Raw genomic sequence first — 14564 nt, 5'->3', positions numbered from 1 at the left:
GAGCATTATCAAACTGTGGCATGCATTAACACTACATCAGCTGCTCAAAAGAGATGCAAACTTCTTACATATGGACATGCTCTGGTTTCAATTTCACTCAATTACGATACTTTATTATAATCTTTACGGCTTTTTCATTGGTGTATGGGTTCACATGGAATAACAACTCTGAATTTTCTAGAAAGTGGTCCAAAGTCTGACACCTACTTCCCAGCAGGGCTGGGCCCACTAAAGAAACCGAGCTGTCCTAATGTGGCTGAGTGGATTTTTTTATTTACTATTTGTCCATTAAATAAGCTTTCACATATCTAATGGTTAGGCCCTGATTTAAATTTATAATCTGGAAAGTCCTGAGCAGACTAAAGAAAAAATTACTGTGTCCTTTGGGGTGGTACTCAAAGTTCATTGGTTAGTTCAGTTTGGCAAAAAATATAATACAATGAAATGAGGGTTTTTGTTGCCCTTCCCCCAAATAGGGTTTCTCTGTGTAGTCCTGGCTGTCCTGGAACTCACTCAGTAGACCAGGCTGACCTCAAACTCACAGAAATCCACCTGCCTCTGCCTCCTGATTGCTGGGATTAAAAGAGTGCATCACTAAAGAAAAACACAATATAAACAATAAATCCCTAATCTCATCAATAATTTTATTTTATATTTTTATAAATTTGTTGATTTTTATTTAGAGGGGGGAGAGGTAGGTGTGTGTGCGCGCGCGTGTACTTTTGGAAGCAAGAAAAGGGAGTCAAACAATTAAGTGCATTTATGAACTGCCTGATGTGAGTACTGGGAATTGAACTCATGTCTTCTAGAAGAGCACTAATTGCTTCTAACCACTGAACCATCTCTTCAGCTCTATGATCATATTAATAAACCTTTCACCAATAATTTTATGTCCAAAAGAATATATATATTCTTGACTTTTAAACTCTGACCTAAATACCAAGATTGCCTTCTACACATTTATTTCAACATATAAATTCATCACATAGTATTCTTTTTAAAAATTATTACAGATGGCAATCTTGAATGGTTCAACAAAACTACTTACTCTGAACTCACCTCAACCTGCACCATTACATCTGAATGAACTACTGGAACATGATCCTGTCTACCATGCACACAGAATTTGGCATTCTCCTAAAGGGGCAAGCTACAATGGAGAGGAACACAGAATTTGGAGGCTTTGCTTGCTTCAAGTCTTAAAGGTGGGTTAAGAAGTCATCAGTAAGCAGGGCAGGTCTCTATTCTCTTCCCTCATCTGTGTCCTTGCTGCAACGTGGAACAAACTGTTTACTGAGAACAGTGTATTTGTTATTATGATGTGGGGGGTCCTTGCTAACATCCTGCTGGGCTGCTCTCTTTCCTATTTCTATTGACATTATTCTTTGCCTATTACTCTATCATTTCGGGAGTTTGTGCAAGCTTGCTACACTTTTCCAATAGGCTCCAAAGACAACACAAAACAAAACAAGAACAAAAAAAAAATAATAGTAACTGCAACATTTGTGAAGTTTGCATTAGCACTCTGGAGTTCAATTAAAAATAGCTCTAAAAGATATTTACCAAAGTCTTTAAGTTGAAAAATGAAGGGTAATTCCCCACCACCGGTAATAATGGGGACCAATCACAAGGCCCAAACACACTGAAGACAATGTTCTACCACACATCAAACAAAACAAAGGTACCCACAGAACCAGAAACAGTAAACGTGTGTTGTAGGAGGTAGAGTGTCTTTCCAAACGGCTTCTGAAGGAGACTTAACAGACAAAGAGTGTTACAGAGGGGAAGTAAAGTACTGACACCAGTACTGCCCCTATTGCAATGTATTCCCAAATGTCTGCATTCTGCAGTTTCAGATATGTGACACTCTGGCAGGTCCTTGAGTGTTGTATGTATAAACCTTTAAAAGCCAGGCCCATCCGTATCATTCAAATCCATACAAAGAAGCAATAGAAGCCGGACAGATGGCCCAGTGGTAAAGGTGTTTGGCCAAGCCTGCCATCTCACAGGCCTGTGCAGACCAAGTTTTCACTTTGCTTCAAGACTATTTGCCCAATCCCTTTCCTCTAAGGATCCTGCTGCAAAGCTGCCAGAGGAGTGAGCTGGATGGAGACAGAGGAAGGTCAGCAGTCTACTATTAAGGAGAGCACTTACCTACTGTGTGAAAGACCCTAGGTTCAATCTCCAAAACACACAACAGTTTTGATGGTGTTGCTACCATGCATGAAAGCACTGAATGGGCACTATCAGCGGCAGTGGTGGGTTTCGTTAAACTGGACAAAAGTGTTAGGGGCAGCTATGTGGTGTGATTTTAAACTTTACTATCTCTTCTTAGACATTTCAGACTTATCACTGTCTGCCAGCTAATCAGAACTAACAGGAAACAAAACAAAACAAAGAAGAAACCTGGATTAGCTGAAACAACAACATTTAATTCAATAATTAGGGTTTTACTGAAAAGTAATGGAGAGCGGTGGTGACGCACTTTGGAGGCAGAGGCAGGCAGAGCTCTCAGAGTTCGAGGCCAGCCTGGTCTACAGAGCGAGTTCCAGGACAGGCTCCAAAGCAATACAGAGAAACAAAAAAGGAAGAAGTAATTTAAAAAATGCTCAGTTTTCATTAAAATCATATGTGCCACGTTTGTACCATGTCATCTAACAACACTAGAAAATGACAATTGTATGCATCCTTGTGCACCTCTCCCCACCCCCACCACGCTGCCCTCTTAGTTCTGTCATCGCTTTCAGTTCATTAATCTCCACTGAGAAATCTATCACATTGCTTTTACTTTACTGCGCCTCACCAGTTGAACATTGAATAGCTTGGGGCTAGAGGCACTAAGTGACTACCCTTTATACTGTACATGCCTGACACATAGTAGGCATTTGACAAATATGTGATTTTAAAAAAAGTCGAGTTCAAATGTACAAGAATGAGACTGCCAACTATTTATTACTTATGGCGTTTCATAAGTAGAGCAAAGCCTATAAAATTTTCCTGATTCCAGAATAATATGTAACACATTATAAAATGAAATCACACAGTTCTACAACTATTTTAACTCAAGCTCCATAATTGCTAAGCAAGATACTACATGGAGTACAACAACTACCATTATAAACATGTCATTGTTGATTTTTAGGACATTTCTAAAAGCATGCAGTACCCAGAGCAGTCAGATTCAATTAGGATTCAGTATATTCTACACAACTGAATTATAATTGTAAAGCATTTTTAATTCTATGAAGACAAACTGGATAATAAAAATATTGAATTGTCTCTTCATGCCTCCCATATTAAAAATGAAAGCATCTGGTTGGATGAACCTCCATCAGTATCTACAAATGGCAACAGGAACACAAGAAAAGCAGCTTAGTTGAAGAGCACCAAGCTAGCCCTAGACCATGCAAGGCCATGGTCTGATCAAACACAAACAAAAACCCAATGAAGCTGAGACCAGCAAGGAGTACACAACAAACAGAAGCTGCTATTGAAGTGTCCTGGGAAGGAGTGCTTGTTTTTAGTCTCTTAGGAAAAGGCCCCAGGCTCTGTGAAGCTGTTCTCCATATCCTGCTAGGTCACATGTTATAGGTAGCTTTGTTGTATAGGTTGTTATTCCCCCTCCCCCAAAATTTTTGCATATGCCAGCTGAAGACACAGGCTCCTTTGTTGGTTTAAGATCTATGGCCCACAGACTGATAATATGCAAATATGCTTTTGAAAGTCATCAAATTAAAAAAAGATCACACAACATAACAAAAAGTAACCTGAAGAGAAGTACTTACAGCCAGCAAGCAGGAGCTGGTAATAGTGCACTGCTTCTGCAGCCAGGAGCAGGGGGTGATTGGCGTTAAAGGGTGGCTGCAATTCGTTCCACTGAGGCGTTCTAAGGAAACAACAGAAGAATATTAATATTTAAGCTTCACAGATGGGATGTAAATCACCCACAGACCCTGATAGAGTCTCTCACGACTTCTGAACATTAAAATGAACGTGCAATCATTAAGATCGATGCTCTTTAACTTGACATACAAGGCCAGGAACTTTAAAAACTAAAAAGGTGGCAATGTGCCACACAGATAACATGGAGCCAACATTACCTATCAGAACTAGACTGTAATCAGCTAGATAAGAGAGAGACAGAGAAAAGACAGGACCAGCAGTATCCTAATGCCAACTACAGAGAGGTCTTTTATCTCATTTTTGACCAGTGTTAGACATCTTCAACAGGAAACTAAGTAAGTAAGAGTGATTTTAAAAAGCAGCTGTGTAAATGGACAACTTACTTTGGATTGAATTAGCTATTTCAATAGTGAGACTGTAGTAAGTTTAATCAGATCTGCCGAATTTTAAATAAGCTTGATAAATCAGATATTGATCAGAACAATCCAGCACAGTGAGTTCTAATAGAGAATGCTGGGGCCACAGAAAAAAATCAATAGAGTATTTTTAAATGTTAAAAGGAGAGGGCTCATTTTCATATCCATTTTTATCTGTTTCCTTTCATACATGCTGGGTGATTGCTTTTTTCCCTTGCACAATCCACTATATTAAGTGAGTTTTATTCCAGGTTTCATTTCTTTCTCTTTGTGCTAGCTTATAAAAATTCTACTCATCAGATGAGTTGATTCTTAAACATTTCTAGAGTGCCTAACCATTGTATCCTAGATGATCACGTTAAAAGAGACCTTAGAATCTCTTTGTATTAGTTTCTATTTCCCTTAGTGGCATTATTTTCAAAGAGTATGTGAGACTAGAATAAGGGAAACCAAGACCAAGAAACGGATACACAAGCAAACAGTAAAAAAGTTCAAACGGGCTGGAGAGATGTCTCAGCCATTAAAGGCTAGGTTATCAATCAAAAGTATAAAAAGTTCTAATAGAGGTACTCTCAGTTTACATCCTGAGACAGTGCAAAATACCATCACACACATTTGAATATTTACAGCAAAAATATTAGTAACAGCTATAGAGTGAAAATGGCCTCCAGCAAATGAATGGATAAACAAAATGTGTTATGTCTATATAATAGGATACAAAATGGCTATTAAAATGAATGAAAGGCTCTTATATTTCATTAAAACAGACCTTCAAAATATGCTAACTGACAGAAATCAGACACAAAAGGTAACATATTACATGATTCCATCATTTAGTGACCAGAGTAGGCAAAGGCAGGCTATGCAAAGTAAACTGGTGGTGGTTGGGTAGAGCTAAAGGGGAAATGATGCAGGATTTCTTTACGTGATTAAAAAAAAAGCAATTGTGGAAGGGTACACACACAACTTGCAGTGCTTACGTTTCGTGCATGTAGACTATGGTCAATAAAAAAAAATGAACTAAAGCCTTCTCAGATTAAAGAAACCATTTGTACAAGACTCTAGTGACAAGAGCAAGAAGGGAAATTTTATACACAAGTAAACATATCACTGTGAGTGCATACATTTCCCAAGCATATATGCTGAGATTTCACAAAGGGTACATGTTTAATCTTTCAGGTGGCGGGAAGGGGGCAGGGAGGACTACCTAACGAGTGTCCAGCTGGCACGGGGTGACGTCATCATCTCCAGTGGTGTATCGTCACTTATCTTGGGAGCAGTACTGAGCGGTCGGGGCTCAATCATGTGTTCCACTAATGTCCCGTAGCAACTGATGATGTAAAGGGATTCAACTACCACTTGTTTGGACTGGTCTGCAAACAGATAATCAGAAGGAGATATGTAATAATAGTCGAGAAAGACCATAGCAGGAGTTCTACATTTTTTACATCTGCATCTGGGACTGCCATGAGAAAATAAGAGCTCTGTCCCACGGCAACCACACATCCTCTGAAGGTGCCTTGCGCAAGAAGACAACAGCGAACACACCACCACATTTTCAAATACAAATCAATTTGTTTCAAGAATATACCATTATGTTCAAAATGGTAATATAGCTAAACACTATGTTATGAAAATTTCAGTATTTTCTATTATCCCACATATTGTGGAAAATAAATGACATAGAAGAACTACCTAAAAATGAATAATCTATGCAATAAAATGTAATTTCATTGCTTGAACAACTGACCTAATAAAAAGCTAGGTGTGGAGCTAAGTCATCCTAACAGTTCAACTATGTTTTCTTGGAAGATTTAAATTTAGCAGCTGGGGAGATGGCTCAAAAAGATAAGACCACTTGCTGTACCAGAACATGAATTCAAACCCCAGAACCCACAACCCCCCCCCCGCAAAGAAAAACAAATACCATTGTCAAAAATAGCCTATAATCTCTGTGCTGAAAAGGGGTGGAGAGGGAGGATCACTGGGGTCACCGGCCCCCAAGTGAGCTCCATGTTCAGGGAGGCCCCTACTCAACTAAACAAGGCAGAAATAATAGAGCAGAACACCTAACAACTACCTCTGGCCTCTACACACACACACACACACACACACACACACACTCAGGTACGCACTCACACAAAAAATTTAAATATTAGCATCTGGAACAAAACAAGCAAAAATGCATCATTTGTGCAAGGCCATCTGCTGAATATACACAGCACTCTCACAACACAGGCTAAACACATAGAAATTTGTTGTCAATTTGTCTGTGAATCAGAAACAATAAGAAAAAAAAAAAAAGACCTTCCTCAAACTAGTTCTTAGTCTATTTCTCAATGGTATTATTGGCTCCTATAGTAAAGGAAATGCCGGCTATCCATAGAGAAATTAATGCTGGGTGTGGATGTAATCAAATGACTTTATAGGGCACACACATGTACACACTGCCCGAGCAGGCTCAGTGCTGTATCTCCTGTTCTACAGAAAACCGAGGAGGACATAAGATTGCTTAGGGATGCTGTGTGGGTCATCTTATCTCTGTGTCAGATGAATCAATTACAGCTGATGTGAAAAAGTGGCCAATGACCGCCACTGGGACATAAAGGAGTAGCAAGCAAAAGGGGTAATTAGGACAGAAGAGAGAAGCATTTGAAATCGAGCTTTGGAGAAGGTTTCAATGAGTAACAAAAAGTCCATCCGATAGCATCATTAAACCAAAGGCAGTAACAAAAAAATTAAATAAATAAATAAAGATAGGATAAGGAAGTGGGAGGCTTGCCTCCTCTACAGTCCCCTTCCTAACTGGGAATGCACCTGCTGAGCTAAGATCCTATTACAAGGGAGTGGTCACTGAAAAGTGATAGCAAGGGAAATGGCTGGTGTCTGATTGCCAACAGTGGGCAGGGAGAAGAGCCATTTTTGCCAAGAACAAAACCAACTTGTGTAACTAGCCAGGGACAAGCCAGCGTGTGACCTAATTGAATCACAATAAAGTAGTCAGGGGGAAAATCCTAACATTCAAAACTGTTTACTTGGTATATATGTATTCTCTTCTATACAGAGACCACAGAGAGTCCCTAGGTTCAAGCACTATAACTGGAAAAAAAATAAATAAAACAAAACACATACATGATAACAAATCACATCCTAACACAATAATCACACAAACATTCTAGGTGTTGATTCTGGTGTTCAAAGCAAAGGCTGAAAACATAGCAACTGGGACTGGAGAGAAGGCCCAGTGATTAAGAGCAATGGAGCACTCACATGAGGTTCACCACAAGTGACTCCAGTTCTAGAGGAACCCAAGCCCCCTCTAACTCACACTGATACCCATTACACGCGTGGTGTACATATATACATGCAGGCAAAACATTCATACATTTAAAATTTTTTAAACACTTAAAAAATTAAAAACATAGTAATCCCACCAACTCAAAAGGAACAATGCTAACCACAAAACATGACACTTATTTCCCAGTAACAGTCTGGCATTTTTGGTTTATTTGGGGGCGTGGGGATTTTGTTGGTTTTGCTTTTAAAAAAAAAAGGAGGAGAAGGAGGAAGCAGCAGCAGCAGCAGCCAGGAGATGGCTCAGCAGGCTAGCGTACCTCTAGAAGAGGGCTGAATTCAGCCCCTGCAGTTGCAACTACCTGCTACTTCAGCTCCAGGGGATCAGCCGCCCTCTGCAGCAAATGCCTTCACATGCACACAGGCCCCACACATTAACTAACATTGGTGAGACTAGTTGATCCCGAGGTTACAAAATTTTCTCCTTCCTACTTCAGAGACAGTACTGTGAAATCAGCTTGTGCAAAACTTGAAAGTTATAGGAGACGGTCCTGAGATAAAAACTGAGTCAACTGGGTCAGGTGAGGTGGTTAATACCAGCATTAGAGAGGCAGAGGATGACGGATCACTGTGAGTTCGAGGCTAGCCTGGTCCCAGGTCATGTTAAATATAGCCAGGTTTACTATGTAGAGTCCTGGTCTTGAAAATAAATAAAAACATCAGTCATTTTCCATTTATGTGAGAAAAGTTTTAATTCTTGGAGAAATTTTGTTAGTTAAGGCCAGATATGATAGATAAACGAATAAGCTATTAGTTATAAAGTTATCTAGGGGAGCTGCTTTCCCGTACTCTAAGAGGTAAATGCAGTAAGGTAAATTTAAGTATTAGCAAACCACATACCTTTTTCTCGTTTCAGACCTGCGTTGTTTGCAAACCACGACCTGGAAGTCCCAAACACTGCAGCAACGCAAAACTCGCCACCCATCGATTTGCTTGGAGAAATTTGTGGAGGTGGCTTAACTTTGCTTAAAAAGTAAAAGAACATTTAAAAATTACAATGGTGAGTGAGCCACAGTCTTCCATATTAGGGAAGATTCCCCCCCCCCAAATTTAAGCCCTACAAAAACAGTTAGGTACTACATACAGTCATGCATTACCCTTAGAGAACTACTGACCAATGGAATAAGACGATGCAGGAGGGGAAACAGAAATGATTCCATAGTTAAAGGATCTTGTTAAGAGAGCTGAGTGTGGTGGCACACACCTGTGGTCCCAGCTACTCAAGGGCCCAAGGCAGGAGGGACAATTTTTTGTGCCTGGCTTCCAAGGCTGTCCTAGGTAACATAGTAAGAACAGTGTCTCAACAAAATAAAACAAATTGCTTTTGAACTGGGTGTTGGTTTCAGAATTACAGCCATTTCTTTCAGATGGCTAACACGTGCCTAAAATGTTTCAGTGGAGTAAAAGAAGGGATAGACATTAACAGTTCATTCTGACATCAAGACAAGAGGCTGCCCATACAGAACATACTGACAGCATGCATGGAAATGTGGATGATTCAAAATGTAGCTTGGTGGTGCTTGAAGATCTGCTACACTGAAGAGTCACACACTCGGGGAGCTAAAGCAATGACCTACTGCAATTAGAGCCAGCCATCTTCATGGCTGCTGTTTCTGTTTGGCTGGATTTGTGAAAATGATTTTTTTTCTATTTTGTTTAGTGAACAGACCAGGCCAGAGCTAAATACTGAAAGCTTACCAAACACAAATCTGCTCTCTCTTTGCTCTGACCAAGATGTATGTACTAACCACTGTTACCAAGTGGCTAACACTAAGAATCAGCTCCCTCTGTTGTGCACAATGCGCTCTCAAACCCTTACGGTCCTCTTCAAGCTTTCATCTACTTTCAATTCTTGAGTTTCTGTTCTCGTTTGAATTATCAAGTTTCTCAAAGCTAACTAGCAATTATACAACCACCTTCCATCGATTGCTTCTCTAACTCACAGCCCAGAAGATGACATCACTGGCAAGAGCATCACAGCCAGGATGGATACACTAAGGCTCAGCTCTGCAGTAAGTTCCACGGGGAACCAATGTGACTGCCACCTTCTTCCGTTGCTTCACTTTATCTTATTATCTCCTACTAGATGTGTTGCAATGGGAAGATTGATTTCTGGGGTCAAGAAGAAACCTGAATTGGAATGACCCACCCCTGCCACTCATTAGTTATATGACTTTTCCCTAAGTAACTTCCCACTTGCAGCTCAATGTCTACTGCGTAGGGTTGGGACTGTATTTGTTCTCACAGTATGGTCTCCAGATAGCAGAGCCACTGAGAACTTCTCAGACACTTGAGCAAGTACTAACCAGGCCCATCCCAGATGGCATAATTTTCTGAGCCCCCTTCCTGACCACAGCAGATTATGCAGTATGTTCAAGGTTGAAAATCCTACTACTTTAAAGAAAGCAAGCCAGGTTCCAGCGGTGGAGCCTCCACATTCCATAACACGACACACATTCCACCTACAACTCTACAAGCCTAGCCTATTTTCAGATAGTACTTTAGTAATCTCACTTTTCCTGTTCCTGAATCACTTGAAACCCTCTCCAGCATCTAATTTCCTGAGATTTCTGTGCTGACACTATTTTCAGAGAGAGAGAGAGAGAGAGAGAGAGAAGGCTGGAACAGATGCTGCCCTGATTGGTCCAGCTAAACTTCCACTTTGAACCAAATCTCCACTCATTAATACTCACTGAACACATTGCTCCCACTAAATCACATACACATAGAAAATACCAAAACCAATTGCGGACAGAATCACAGAGAAGAATAAAATATCACATCAGTCTTTGTCATGGTTGTGGTCCCATACTTTCCTCTCTGCACAGCTGTTCTGCCACCAGAAAGGCGACATCATCCTTCCTCCATGTGTGTGCTCTCCCGATGTCTAGGTCACTTAAAGCCACAACTGATCACCTGGCTGAGTTTCCTTGTGTATTACCTTAGAGTGTGTGTGCTGCCCTTCAACACTTCTCATTCCATCGCTGACTGACTAACACTTAGTTGGCAAGCTTCTGTGACTGCCATCTGTGACCTGCCTCTGGCTACTGTGGCCCTCGGGGTCTTGAGGGCTAAGGGAAAGAGGAGAGAGAAGCCACTGCAGAATGTTTATTTTTATTTGTGTGTATAAAGGTATGTGTGTGCATTTCTGTGTCCATGTGTGTGGACATCAGTAGCCAAAGTTAGGTGTCTTCTACTGCTCTCTACATTGTTGGTCATCATTATTACTGTTACTTTGGAGACAGGTCTCTCACTGAGCCTAGAGCTACCAACTGACTGGCTGGCCAGCAACATCTGGGGATCCACCTATCTGCCTCACCTCTCATTCTGCCCTCCTCCCCAGGCTGGAGTTAAAGACATTTGATAGCACGATTTGCTTTCTATATAGGTGCCAGCAATCTGAAGTCTGGTCCTCTTGCTTGCACTGTCTCCACTGCTAAAGAATTACTTTGAAAAGTGTTTGCAGTTGTTGGACTACACTATCAGGAGCCAGTGACACTACAATGCACAAGTAAGCTTCACAGAGGCAAGTTCAATGCCAAATTACCAGATGAGGCTTTGTTGTGGGGTTTGGTGTTAACTTAAGCACGTCATAACAAGTGGCCTTGCCATTTCAAAAGACAATATATAGTGCCTCTAAAGTACTTAAACAGACTCAAAAATAATACCAGGACAAAAGACCAGCTTTCTAACAGAAGCACAAAAAGTGGAAAAATCAGAGGGCATCAATGTATCCTTTGAGAACATTCCATACATTTATCATCTTACATTTCAGTGAGCCTGGAGTTAGCAGCTAAATTTTATTATACCTCTTCTACATGCTTCACACTGTTTCATTTTAAAAGCCACCACCAGCACATTACTGTCTCACACAAACACAAATGTGCTATGAGAAGTTATGTTTTACAGTAAAATTGTGTTGGATTTATGAAAAAAACTATTTTATTCCTATATTTCATCAGCTATCCTTTGTCCAGTGATAGGACATCGGCAAATCTCATGAGTTAAGAAGTCAACTTGAATAAAGTCCTTTTATTTATTTATTTATTTATTTTAATCTGAGCTCCTCACATGCCACAGTGCTGAACAGGGGAGGAAGCAGATTTGTGAGAGCTAGTTCATATCAAGTTATTTCCAACATCAGGCTCCACATGGCATAATTTTGTCATTTGAGCAAAACAGAAACACAAAAACATGTGTATATACATATAAATCTTACAGAGAAATAAAAAGAGATAATGTAATAAAAAAGAATGCTACTTGGAAATCATTTTTATGTGTTCCACTCAAAGTCAGAAAGTTTAATTCTGGCTCCATTTGCTCCTAATCTTAATTTTAAAAAATATGTGCAAGAATGCCTAGTAGGACCAAAACGGTCTATCTTCTTCTGTGTTTATGCAACAGGCTACACACGAACCTTTCTACAATGACCCAGAGTATTTCCATCACAAAATACTCTGCTGTTGACGGGGGAAGGGGGGGGAGATAAGGCAGAGAAAGAGGATATATAAATAATAGAGCAGAAAAGGCCAGCCCTGTAAATCATGCAGACATACAGATTGCTACCCTGACCTGCACATTGGAGACTGTAAGGTTAGCCTCGTTTCCTGCTTGCCCTCAACACCTTTCTTCTCAGAAGGGTTTCAACAAGTCCCAAAATGAGAAAGAACACTGGTCAACTGAGAAGGTCTCCTGTGCATGTGCAATGAACTTCTCTTTATTTACTTAACCTTACACACGTACTATGATGATAATGCAATAATTAAAGTAGTACTTCCATTTTAATTGTCGTACAGAATTCAACTGGATTGATTATATGGGTTCAGTGAGTTTAAAGAAACATACAGGAGAACACACCATGCATACTGACAGTATAGAGACACAAAGCAGAACACAGCAGTCCCCTAGACAGACCCTCAGATGCCTTCCTACCAATACCTACCGCCTCTTCACTACAAGCATTTGTTTTAACTTTTGGCAAAACATAAAAGAAAAATGAACACAACATTTGCCAGTCATGGCAAAATAAATTAAATACCACATGCAATAAGCCCTTCCTAAGGAACCCAACGGAAAAACAGAACACACAAACACAAAGCAAAATAAACACCATGGTAAATAAAAGGAGGGAGTTTAATTCTGTCATTTCCTCCGGGGGGGGGGGAGAACCCTAAAGAATGGGAACTATTCTCACTGCCAGCTCACCAATATCGCATCATTTCCCAAATGTTTGCAAAGTCTTAAAACCCTCCATTGCTGTCTAGATTAACACTGGCTTTCTCTTGCCTGCTTTACATTTGAATGAAAACAAGAGAAAGAAAGAAAGAAAGAAAGAAAGAAAGGAAGGAAGGAAGGAAGGAAGGAAGGAAGGAAGGAAGGAAAGAAGGAAGGAAGGAAGAGAAAGACACAAAGCACTTCCCTCTCTACATACACCTGCTTTAGTAACAAAGGGCGGTGATTTCCGCCAGGGTAGCTGTGTCCAGCATCACAGCGAGGGCCTGAGGCTGAAGCAGTAGGCGGCACCCCAGCCAGAGCAAGCAAGATAGCTCAGGGTGCTGAGAGGGGGAACCGGCTTGACAAGAGCTAGGACAGAAGCACCATTTCTTTACAGAGATGTAAGGAAACTATGGACTTCTAAGTTTGAGTGGAAACAAACTAAGAATGTCAATGACTAGAAAGTGACTGGAAATCAGTTTCTTTATGAAAATTGTAAGTTTCTGTGACATAAAGCTTTTCAAAGGAATTTAGAAATTTTCTCTCATTCTCTAAATTTTCCCCTAAAACTAGACAGGAGAGGCAACTAGAACTACTTAAACAATTAAAATCATTAATAAGCCATCCAAATTTACTTAGATATGATATCATAAATTATTCTTAAAGGTTCCAAACACAAGTAAAAAGAGATCTTATCTACACACATCACTGAAATTTTCAAATATTCTCAGAACAGGAAACATTTAGCAAAAAAAAAAAAAAAAAAAAAAAAAAAAAAACAAACCATGGACTATAATTCCATATATAAACTTTAGTTCTTTTTCTTTTTCCTTTTTTTTTCCCCCCATGGTTTTTTGAGAGACAGGGATTCTCTATATTGCTTTGGAGCCTGTCTGGAACTCATTCTGTAGACCTGGCTGGCCTCAAACTCACAGAGATCTGCCTGCCTGCTTCTGCCTCCCTAGTGCCGGGATTAAAGGCATATGCCACCAATGCCCGGCCTAAATTTATCATCTGTACTGTAAAGTTAGAAGATTATTGATAATGCCAGCCCTGGTGTTATGCCATACTAAAAGCAAGCTATACATAGTAATGTGTTCCTCTCCTAATATGCCATTAATAGAAATGATCCTCAATAGATTACGCAATTACATTTATTGCTAATATTCTCTTGATCTTAACATACATGAAATTAATTGCTAGGTCATTAGAATTTACAGTGGATGCTAGTGCTGAGATTAAAGGCATGGGCCACCACCGCCAGGTAATTTTACTTCATTTTCAAAGGTGACTGTAAATAATACAGAGACAATTTATGAATAAGGGATATTTTCCCAGACACATAAGCATGACTGTTTGCTACATATACATACATACAACTTTTGGAAATCTTTTTGGAAATAGAAGGTAAAACCCAGTTCCACATGCACACTAATACAATATTGTCAATGCGAAAATTAAAATTCCATAGTAAGTGTTACACTAGGCTGAGACAAGAGGATTTTCAAAACTTTAAGGCCAGCCTGGGCTACACAGTAATTCCAGGACAGAATAGGCTACAATATGGGATGGATTTGGTCTCAACAAATCAACAACAAAAATTCGTATGGTCTCTCAAAACAACTAACATACAACCTGGAAAGTACTGGATTGCCTAGATTGGCTGCTGCTGTCAAA

At 39.9% G+C, this 14564-nt stretch overlaps 1 protein-coding gene across 8 annotated transcripts in view; it reads right to left on the bottom strand.

The window, feature by feature from the left end:
* Positions 1 to 14564, bottom strand: part of Bcas3 (BCAS3 microtubule associated cell migration factor) — a 465957-nt gene that overhangs the window by 267416 nt on the left and 183977 nt on the right. For all 8 annotated transcript variants that reach the window (XM_051185484.1, XM_051185424.1, XM_051185742.1 and 5 more), the window contains 3 exons: positions 8514 to 8638; positions 5527 to 5692; positions 3786 to 3886 (listed from right to left, as the gene is read on the bottom strand). In XM_051185484.1, coding sequence (XP_051041441.1) covers positions 3786 to 3886; positions 5527 to 5692; positions 8514 to 8638 — 392 coding nt within the window. The remainder of the gene's footprint in view (positions 1 to 3785; positions 3887 to 5526; positions 5693 to 8513; positions 8639 to 14564) is intronic.

Source organism: Phodopus roborovskii, unplaced genomic scaffold, assembly GCF_943737965.1.
Source record: "Phodopus roborovskii unplaced genomic scaffold, PHOROB, whole genome shotgun sequence".
NCBI classification, from domain to species: domain Eukaryota; kingdom Metazoa; phylum Chordata; class Mammalia; order Rodentia; family Cricetidae; genus Phodopus; species Phodopus roborovskii.
Note: the sequence above shows the minus strand (reverse complement) of the source record. Positions and strands in the feature narration are given on the sequence as shown.